Genomic DNA, 11,492 nt, shown 5'->3' on the forward strand with positions numbered 1-11,492 from the left:
AGTCTATTGGAGCATGAGGGCATGATTTGTTTACCACGTGTCTTCCTTGATGGACTTGAGGTTTTATGAGGGTGTAGCCAATGTTCATATTGTTCACTTCGACCCTGGCATTAAGCAACATGCCTGCCGTATAGTAGCTGCTTGATGAATATAATTTAAAAAGTAAATAATGAATGAATAAACGGATGTCTGGAATTATCAGGTTGATATGCCATAAGCCAGTTGAGTCAGGCATTTCAACCACAGTAAAATGACCTCTGAACTTACTTTGAAACAAAAGCATAGATGAGGAGATAAGAAAGCTTTTATTGAGCAACTACTCTCTAACAAGCCTTTTACAAGCACTAAATCATTTAATTCTCTCAGCCACCATTTTAGGGATGAAGAGATTGAGTTTCAGAGAGGTTAAGTAACTGGCCAAGGTCACACAGCCAGAAAATGGCAGAACTAAAATGCAAACCCAAGTCTTCACTTTGTTATTTTCAGCTCCAAGGCTATGCACACACATCCATGCCTACCAGTCATTTTCATACCATGCTCTGCAGACCTCAGTCTCCTCAGAGCCACCATAAGTGACATGAAGATCAATTCAGTAGCACTGGGGACCAAGAGCACAGACTCCCCACCCAGCTTCAACCAGAGGAGTTTTCATTTTCTCTACTTCACACACGGAGCTTCCTGATTCCATCCAAACACATAGTTCTCGGGGAAACGAAAAAGAATGAGAAACCACTATACTGGACCACGCTACTTCTTCAAACCAAGCCAGGAGGTACAGTTTCTAGCCTTAACTCCACCACCAACTTGCTATGGGGTCAGGGTCCATCACTTCTCCTTCCTTCCATTCTCACACAAGAAATGTTGGGCGGCAGATGCTGAAATCCCATGAAGCTTCTTAACTTTCCAGAGAGAATAAGATTAAATGAAGAGCCCATTTAATGAATGAAAATGGCTGGGCCACCTTGAGTAAAATTCTAGATAAAGTTGTAATTCCATCCATGACAGCAAATTAGAGGAGTGTGATGAGTTACCAGGTAGAGCTCAGCAGAGGCATTGCTGGATGCCTTGGTTGATGACTGCTAATCGCATCCAACAGAACTCAAAAACCAAACGGGAGCCAATCTTTTGGCCGTACCTCATAGTAACCAGCACGTGACAGAACACGGGTATCTTAGTGAACAGTCCACAGAGGCACATCCACTTACCAATAGAGATGTAATAGATGAATATATTGATTCTCAAAGAATTCACAACTGGAGACAATGCCACACTCATCTATGGTTTGACCATTCTTATACGAAGTTACCTCTGGCTTGCGCTGACCTGACGATAAAGAAATAAGAATATTCTTATTATGTGAGGCATCTTTAGAAAAAAAATCATAAAGCTATGAATAAGAATGGGTGATAAACAATAGGGATAAACATGCTGTATATGTCACTTGGGGAACTAGAAAAGCTTCCTCTCATTGATAAAAATGCATCCTTTGGACTTCCCTGGTGGCGCAGTGGTTAAGAATCCGCCTCCAATGCAGGGTACACGGGTTCAAGCCCTGGTCCGGGAAGATCCCACATGCCGCGGAGCAACTAAGCCCGTGCGCCACAACTACTGAGCCTGCGCTCTAGAGCCTGTGAGTCACAGCTACTGAGCCTGTGCTCTGCAGCAAGAGAAGCCACCACAATAAGTCCACACACTGCAACGAAGAGTAGCCCCTGCTCGCCGCAACTAGAGAAAGCCCGCATGCAGCAACGAAGACCCAACACAGTCAAAAACAAATAAATTAATTTTTTAAAAATGCATCCTTCAATAAACACTATTGGGCATGTTACATGCCTAAGATGATGCAGTGCTGGGGCAAGAGTGGGGCAGACAAAATGAAAAATGCTGCTCCTAATCTTAAGACGCTATTAAGAAAAACTATCTAAAACTTAAAAAGAAGCCAAAAATGTGGATGGTATCTTGTTTCAGTGTCACATGGGGGCAAAGATCCATCTAAGAGTTATGTAGGGGAATGTACTTTGTTTCATCAGTGATTACTATTGATTAAAATTCCCAGATTTAGTGAAGTTACATATAAGCTTGTAGATTTGCATTAAATGGAGATGCAAATAATCTCTGTCTAGCAGACAAGATAACCCCACAAATTATGGTTTATTGCCCTATAGGACATTAACCAGTGCTTTACCTAATGCAGCAATCTTATCCTAACATTCCTTTATTAAGTTGCCTATAAATACTCAATTCCTCAAATGTTCTTTGACCAGGCCTTAATATTTTCTGGTTCCTTCTTTATTCAAAGAATTGAATAAAATCTTTGAAATTCACTCTGTATTTGCATGGGAGTGACTTTACCTTTTTGAAAATTATACTTTAACAGTGCTCAGAGTTGAGTGCATGTTATGGTACAAAAGAGGAAAGAACAAAGTAGATTAGCTAAAACCATGTCTTCCTAAGGATAAAGGAGTTTGGAATGTAGGTTTCCCAGGCAGGTACTGTGCACATGTGAGTGACATCATCACAAAACTGACCTACGCTTTCTCCCCCAGAAGGGGTTCATCCTCCCCTGGTGATCATTAACCGGATGTAATGCTAAGGGGCTAATCTGGTAAACCCCCCAGGAATTCCATTCACCCCTTGGGATCTTTTTCCCCTTGTGACAGACGGGGCAGGAAGGTTTCCAGTGTGTGCCAACGAGCTTTCTCACTAGCTTCCATGTCATTGAAAATGTATAAAATGTACCATCCATACCGGAGGACAGCCCAGTATTTGGGAGCAATACACCATTCTGAATCCATCCCAAGAACATTCTTGTGTTCTGTCTTATCACAGGATTTTTGGCGAGCAACCCCAGAGATCATTAAGAGAAAAACTCCACGTTCTCCTAAGGCTTAGACGAGGGAGAGCTAAAAATGTCAGGGGCGGGAGTAACAAGAAGGTCAGTGAGGGGCTTCCCTGGTGGCGCAGTGGTTGGGAGTCCGCCTGCTGATGCAGGGGACACGGGTTCGTGCCCCGGTCCGGGAGGATCCCACATGCCATGGAGCGGCTGGACCCGTGAGCCATGGCCGCTGAGCCTGCGCGTCCGGAGCCTGTGCTCCGCAACGGGAGAGGCCACAACAGTGAGAGGCCCGCGTACCGCAAAAAAAAAAAAAAAAGAAAGTCAGTGAGACCTGTACCGTGGACAGGACCTGAGGGGGGGCTCAGGGACCCTCTCTCTTCCTCTCTATGTCTCTTCTAATTTTGGGGTCTCCCAGCTGCGCTACCTCTTTCCTCCTCCTCCAGGTAAGCGCCTGCAGAGTTGGTCCCTGGTGCCAGGAGCAGACAGACCTGCGTGCAGGGACACATCTCCAGCAGCCGCTTACCTGAGTCTCTTTCAAACAAATGACTAAACCACCAAAAATGAGCTTCCCTGAAAAACTATCAAGGAAGCTGCTGATCATATTTCATTTCTGCCTGTTCTTATCAGACTTGTGTTCCCATTCCCATCAGTTTTATCAGATTCCTTCTTAGGAAGCATTTAATTGCTCCTTTTGTGTGTGTTCCTGACTTTTATTGAAGCCGTTATATCAAGTAGGCATGAGCTGAGCCTGGGGAACTCATTCTGATCTCTTGGGCTCCAATGTTTCATTTCAGCCAGAGCAGGGCTGACTGAGTCCCCTGGTTTCTTACTGGCTGACTGGTTTTTTCCCTTCGTGTGGTATAGAGCTGAGTAATCAGCCCCAAATGAGACTTGCACAGGGAAGTGGTATCTTGTACCTTGTGGGTGGTTCTCTTTTCTCCCTCTACTTGCTGGAAATCTCACCCAAAAATCCTACCCTTGTTTTTTTTTTAAAGAGTCAATTTTATTTATTTATTTATTTAGGCTGCATTGGGTCTTCGTTGCTGCACACGGGCTTTCTCTAGTTGCGATGAGCAGGGGCTACTCTTCGTTGTGGCGCGCAGGCTTCTCATTGCGGTGGCTTCTCTTGTTGCGCAGTACGGGCTCTAGGTGTGCACAGGCTTCAGTGGTTGTGGCACGTGGGCTCAGTAGTTGTGGTTAGCAGGCTCTAGAGCGCAGGCTCAGTAGTTGTGGCGCACGGACTTAGTTACTACGCGGCATGTGGGATCTTCCTGGACCAGGGCTCAAACCCTTGTCCCCTGCATTGGCAGGCAGATTCTTAACCACTGCGCCACCAGGGAAGTCCCTACTCTTGTTTTTTAAGCCTACCTGCAGGTTGCATATTGAGAGCCACCTTCAGAACATTTCACAAGTGTCTGGCTAATGTGTGAGGGGGCCGGTAGCCAAGGTTAGGGTCCACCCAAACACCGGGGCTTCCTAGGGAGACAGGGGGCTACTCTGAAGGCTCAGTAGTGGACTTGAGCCCATTCCTCTATCTGGACGCCTATGGACAAACACCAAGAAAGAGGTGGGGCTGTGCTCTCGGCCTGGGGAGTCTGGGTGCACAGTCCTACACCCAAACATCCACATTGAAAGGTGAGATTTTATTTTGACTTCGGCTAAGGAAGTGCAGCCATTTCAGAGGCTGGCTCTTCTCCTCTCTGGACTTAGAAAAAGGGATCGGGGGCAAAAAGTTTTCTGTCATCCCTCAGGAAAGTCCATCAGTGCCCTCCATGTTTTCAAGGGTAGACATAATCCAAGAAAGAAAAGAAAACAACTCACAAGGTACAAGATACCACTTCCCTACCCAATTATTTTACTTCTATTTTCTTTTAATAATAAATCCCTTTTCCCACGGTGGGCACCAGTTCTGGAGTTCTGGGTTATTTATTCTCCAGTCAGGGGGAATTCCAGCCCTCTGCTTCCGCTCCACTGGGCATGTCTGTCTTGGTTTTAACGTTTTCACTGCTGACCAGCATAGCTGAAGAAGGCAAGCAGTGGGGAGATGAATTTAGGCAGCCTGGGGATATCAGTAAAAGGTAATAAAGGAGAGTTCAGTAAATTGTCTAAAGAGAAGTTATTTATGCCATTCCCATGCACCACAGGAAATTAAGAGTGGATTCTAAAAAAAAAAAAAAATAGTTCTGAAGAACCTAGGGGCAGGACAGGAATAAAGACGCAGACGTAGAGAATGGACTTGAGGACACGGGGAGGGGGAAGGGGAAGCTGGGACGAAGTGAGAGAGTGGCATGGATGTATATACACTACCAAATGTAAAATAGATAGCTAGTGGGAAGCAGCCTCATAGCACAGGGAGATCAGCTCTGTGCTTTGTGACCACCTAGAGGGGCGGGATAGGGAAGGTGGGAGGGAGACACAAGAGGGAGGGGATATGGGGATATTTGTATACATATAGCTGATTCACTTTGTTATAAAGCAGAAACTTAACACAACGTTGTAAAGCAATTATACTCCAATAAAGATGTTTAAAAAAAAAAAAGTTAGAGAACAAAACATACCTTTTACATATATTTATATTCTTATTAAGGATTAAATACTTTGCACAAAAGGTGTGATTAATAAATATATGTGTGTGCAAAAAACAAAAACAAAACAACAAAACAAAAAAGAGTGAATTGTACGGAAAAAGAACCAGTGTGGGAGTTGCCTAACCAAGAATCACAATGGGTAGTAAAGGAGATCACTAAAACGTGTCCAGAAAGGTATTCAAAGAAATCTTCTAGAAAAAAAAATCATAGAGGATTGAGTTGCTCAATCAGTTGCTCAGAACTAATTTCCCAGGTTATTTTCCCAGGGGATGCTTTAACAATGCCCTTGTGAACCAAAAAATCTGGTCTGCAGGTAGATTTCAGAGGGTGATGAGCTAGAGATGCTTACCCGATATTATGCAACGAAGCACAGGGTCTGACTTCTCAGGAGCTTTCTGGGAAAGCAAAGTAGATAAAAATCAAAGTGTGCGCCTCTGGGGCCCTCCTGAGTCTGTCGTCTTTTCATGCCACATGAACCTGAAAAATAAAAGTCCCCAACATCACCATTTGTTCTGGGACGTCTCTGACTTTTCTCAGGAATTTGAGAAACCCCACCACCCCATGAGTGGTCCTTAAGGAGAGAAGGAGCATGGTCCCTTGGCTGGGTGTTGCACTCAGTCTGGCGGGTGGGTTGGGAGTCCTCGGGCAGGCTTTCTCACCCACCACTGCTGACATTCCGGCCAGAAATGTTGTTATGGGGGGCGGTCCTGGGCATTGTAGGATGTTTAGCAGCATCCCTGGCTTCGACCCACTAGAAGGGATAGCACGCCTTCCCCAAGTGGTCACCATCAAAATTGTCTGCAGATGTTGCCAATGCCCCAGGGAGGGCAGCCATGGTTTTAATCTCAAGTCCTAGTGGATGGCAGGGCGGCCACAGCCCAGACGGAGAGGGAAAACTGCATGAGCCTATGGCCAGTGCCACCTCTTTCAAAGTTTTTTTCCTATTGGACTCCAAAAGTGTGTGCATATTTGCCTCCCAAAAGAGGAGCTGATTCAATACAAAGGAATTTCCAGGTGGGAGGTATTTCTCCAGGTGAAACTGGGAAACTACTGCTCCTTCCGAGAAGCAGGCAGGTGCCCCGGGGAGGGCAGCGAGTGGGCTGGCATTTTTGAGTAAGCGCGGATTCATCAGTACAAGTCGGCATTAAACGCTTGGTTAGTCACCAGGTATGTTATTTCACTTAATCTCCTTTAAGTGACCTAAACGGTTATTAATACCACCTACATCTTACAGATGAGAAACCTGAGCCTCAGAAAGGTTCGGCAGTGTGTTCAAGATCACCTAGCTCCAGTGGTCAATCCCCTGAGGCCCCCTCATAGCCACAGGGGCTGACATCTTCAGCGTGTGAGGCAGCCCTGGAGCTGTGCAGCGCACACCTCACAGCAGCCCTGAGAACCCCAGTCTGTCTGAACCCAGAGGACACTCTCCACTCTGTCCTCTGGGTATAGAGCTAGCATCATGCCTCTCCTTTGTGGAGCCCCAGGCTTGGAAATAACATTTCGCTCTATCCAAACAGTGGAAATTTAGAGACAGAGTCTTACATTTAGGATCATCTTCCACGTAAATATATTTTGTATATTTATTTCTGGTGTGGTAAATTTCCCAAAGATGAGAACTGTGCGACCTACATGGTTTGTATCTCCAACTAGTATACCGATTTGGACGTGGCATATAGTTAGGGTCATCCAAGAAAAGCAGCAGACTACGAGTCAGAAGTTTTAGTTCTAACATTTCCATTTGTCACTTATGATGCCGTGCAGCTTGTGGGATATTAGATCCCTGACCAGAGATTGAACCTGGGCCCCCTGCAGTGGAGTCCTAACCACTGGACCACCAGGGAAGCCCATTTAACATTTTTGAGAAGCAACATAACACAGGTGGCTAAGAGTTCTAGAGCCAGATACCCTGGGTTCAGATTCTGGCTCCACCCTTTCCTAACTCAATAAGCGTGTCACAACTATTTTGTGCCTCAATTTCCTCATCTGTAAAATGAAGGCATAATAGTTGTATATTCTTCAGAGGTGGTTGTGAAGATTAAATGAGCTATTGCCTGTAAAGCACTTAATCCTCTAATGTATGTAAATAGTCTAGGAAGAATCTGTTACATAATTGGTTTTCAAGATGGTCATCGGTAGGCTTTAAGGAAAGATTTCACTCATTTCATCAATTTCCTTTTCTGCTGTGGGTTACCACAATGATTTTTTTTTTAAGTGATAGACCAATTAATGTCTAAAAATTTCTCCTGGTATAATATTCACCTGTAATAGTGATTTACAAGACTTGACTATTCCCATTCCCAGGGGCCACTGCTATGGATGGAGAGAGAAGAAAGGAAAAAATGAAACCGTCAAGAGTTGGGGTGACGTCGAAGACCTTGTGTGCCATCCGTGACTCCTCCCAGCTGACGGCTCCCTGATGGCAAAGTCCCACAGGTTACAACACTGACAGGCACGCTATTTGACTCACATAGTTGGTTCAGTCACCACATATCCTGGCCACGGGGCACTGACTATAAAGGAAAGGACAGTTAAGTCAGGCTGTGGTTCATGTTTCCTTGCTTCTCCGAAGGCGAGAACCCTTGAAGACAGATTTATCATTCTCTGCTACAGATGGATAACTAACAAAATACTGAAATTAGCAGAGGGGGCCAAGGTGGGGTTCATGGACAACCCTGGAGTGATAACATATCAACTGGAATGAACACAAGATTTGCATGTTTTTGTTTTTGTTTTTTTAGCTGTGTAGTCCAGAGCAAGTTGCTTTCTTTTTAAAAATTTTTGTTTACCTTTAATTAGACAGAGCCTAAATACACACATTTGTATTCTTTAAAATACACAAAAAAGACGGTCTCCCACAAGCACTATTCCTCCATCTCAGTACTTTCTCAAGAGGAAGGGTTTGCCGTCCTTTCAGGCATTTTTCTATCCATTTACATATAGTCCTCTAAATATATATATATATTTTTTTTTCTGTTGTTGTACGTACGTCATTAAATTGTACTTACTTGCCATTCAGTTGGCTTATCTTACTTATCAAGGTTCGGCATCTTACAATGCCAGTCCAATCCATAAAGGGCTGCATTCTTCTTGAGGATATCAGTATTGCATAAAATGGCAATACCATGTGTAATCTGTCTGTTCTTGTGTTGATGACGTGTAGCTTGGCTGGAGTTTTTCAGACTTACAAATGTGTTTCAAAAAACTTCCTGGTACATGCCTCCTTGGGCACATAAGTGGTTCTCTAGACTAAATACCAAGACATGGAATTGCTGGATAAGAATATTCACATATTAAATTTCAATAGATACTCCACGATGGAGTATCTACTCCTTAGGAGAATAGGAGAAGGAGGTGATGATGAAGGGCCCGGGTTCCTGGGTTCAAATCTTAGCTCTGCCACATTCTAGCTTAACTTCTCTCTTCCTCAGTTTCAACTGTAAAATGAAGAGAAGAGCAGTATCTACTTCATTTGGTTGTTAGGAAAATTGAGTATGTACTAGCTCTTCTGAATAGCTAGCAAGTACTATGTAAGTGTAAGCTGCTAACAAGAGCTTTGGGTTTAATATCAGCAAAGTTACAAAAACATCTCCCTCTCACATTGGTGGAGAACAGGTAAGAGGTAATAGGAGAATTCTTGGAACATTTCAAGCCCTCGACTGATGCCAAGTTTTGTTTTGGCTAATCTGCCCTCACACAGATAGCCAGTGGCATGGCTGCTGTCAGCAGGAAAGCTGTTGTCAACCGAAGGGGTCAGGGAAGAGCTCTCAGCCCATATGCAGATAATGGGTAAGCAGCTCTTCTGGGGCTTGCAGGAAAGCTAGCTGTCCGTGCTTTCTCACTGGGAACAGGAGGGATTAGTCCTGATGACTCAGCCTAATCCAAGGGCAATTGGGTTCCTGAATTTGCCTTGTCAGTTACTCCAGATTCGGATGCCACACCCACTGTCACTTAGTACTCAGTCCCAGGTTAGCGAAAAGCACCCTTCACAAAGATGGGTTCTGGACATCTGGGGAGGAGGGAGGCAGACCAGGTGTGGAGAGACAATTAACATGTTTTGGATGCCTTCTATGTGTCAGCCCCAGGGCTGGGCACTTCATAAACATCATCTCATTTAATCCTCACAGTGACACGACCAGGAAGGGGTTCTACCTTGTTTCACAGATAATGACTTGGAAGCTTAAGGTGACTTTAAAGAGTTGATGTAACAAACCTACTTCCTCACTGCCTGCAGGTGGCAGGGCTGGGATATGAGTCCAGATTTGCTGGAGCGCAAGCGTCGTGCTCTTCCTTGGGTATGATTTTAGAGTTGTATGTGAGAAATAGAGGCTAAATAAATAAATAAATAAGCCCATGAAAAAACGCTCAACATCATTAGTCATTAGGGAAATACAAATTAAAACCACAATGAGAAAACATTTCACACCCACTAGGATGGCTATTACAAAACAGAGAGTCAAATGTGGGCGAGGCTATGGAAAAAAACAACACTCAAACAGGGCTAGTGGGAATGTAAAATGGTACAGATGCTTTGGAAAACAACTTGGCAGTTTCTTAAAAAGTTAAACATCAATTTACCAGAAGACCCAGAAATTCCATTGCTAGGTATCCACCCAAGAGTAATGAAAACATACGTCCACACAAAGACTTGTACATAAATATTCTTAGCAGGATTACTCATAATAATCAAAAATTGGAAATAACCTAAATGTCCATTGGAAACAACCTAAATGTCCAACTAGTGAATTGACAGACAAAACGTGGTCTAGCCATACAACGGAATACTATGGATAATGAAAAGGAGCAAAGTAGGATACATGGTACAACACAGATGAACCTAAAAAAATTCTCATTATGCTCAGTGAAAGAAGCCAGAAACAAGACACCACATAGTAAATGATTTCATGTATAAGAAATGTCCAAAAAAAGCTATTGAGGCCAGAAGTAGACTAGTGGTTGCTGAAGGTGCAGGCAGCGGGGAGAACACTAATTAACAATAAACATGCATGCGGAATCTTTATTTTTAACTTATTTTATATTGGAGTATAGTTGATTAACGTTGTGATAGTTTCAGGTGTACAGTAAAGTGATTCAGTTATACATATACATGTATCTATTCTTTTTCAAATTCGTTTCCCATTTAGGTTATTACAGAATATTGAGCAGAGTTCCCTGTGCTATACAGTAGGTCCTTGTTGGTTATCTATTTTAAATATAGCAGTGTGTACATGTCAATCCCAAACCCCCAACTGTCCCTTTCCCCGACCCTTCCCCGCTGACCATAAATTCGTTCTCTAAGTCTGTGAGTCTGTTTCCGTTTTGTAAATAAGTTCATTTGTGTCATTTCTTTTTAGATTCTGCATATAAGCGATATCATATGATATTTCTCTTTGTCTGACTACACTCGGTATGACAATCTCTAGGTCCATCCATGTTGCTGCAAATGGCATTATTTCATTCTTTTTAATGGCTGAGTAATATTCCATTGTAGGTATGTACCACATCTTCTTTATCCATTCCTCTGTCAGTGGACATTTAGGTTGCTTCCATGTCTTGGCTATTGTAACAATGCTGCAATGAACATTGGGGGGTATGTATCCTTTCAGACCATATTTTTCTCCAGATATATGCCCAGGCATGGGATTGCAAGATCATATAATAGCTCTATTTTTAATTTTTTCAGGAGCTTCCAAATGTTCTGCATGAGGAATCTTTGGCGGGTGAGAAAAATGTTTTAAAACTGATCTATAAAGATGGTTGTTCAACTAGATAAATTTAACTAACCACATCATTGAATCGAACACTTAGAAAGGGTGAATTGTACAATATGCAAAACATGCCTCAATATAGTTAATTTTTTAAATACAGACAAGAAGGAGACAAACAAGTAAGCACCTAATATTCATTGCAGCATTGCTTGTGGTAGCAGAAGACTGAAAGTAATCTAAACGTCCATCAACAGGTACCTGGTTACAGTATATCTATACAATGGAATTTTAAATTTCTAACAGCAATGAGCATTAAAAAAGAATAAGGCAGTTCTATATGCACTGATATGGAATGATCTCCAA

General features: G+C 43.2%; 1 protein-coding gene across 1 annotated transcript in view; it reads right to left on the reverse strand.

The window, feature by feature from the left end:
• ALPK2 (alpha kinase 2) overlaps window positions 1-5,897 on the reverse strand; it is a gene marked incomplete at both ends in the record, with an annotated part of 115,834 nt that extends 109,937 nt beyond the window's left edge. The window contains 3 exon segments of the mRNA XM_079717935.1: window positions 1,206-1,323; window positions 5,774-5,843; window positions 5,847-5,897. Of these exon segments, the coding sequence (XP_079574061.1) occupies window positions 1,206-1,323; window positions 5,774-5,843; window positions 5,847-5,897 (239 nt within the window).
• Between the last annotated feature and the right edge of the window lie 5,595 nt (window positions 5,898-11,492).

This window comes from Hyperoodon ampullatus (genome assembly GCF_949752795.1).
Source record: "Hyperoodon ampullatus genome assembly, chromosome: 13".
Lineage (NCBI taxonomy): Eukaryota > Metazoa > Chordata > Mammalia > Artiodactyla > Ziphiidae > Hyperoodon > Hyperoodon ampullatus.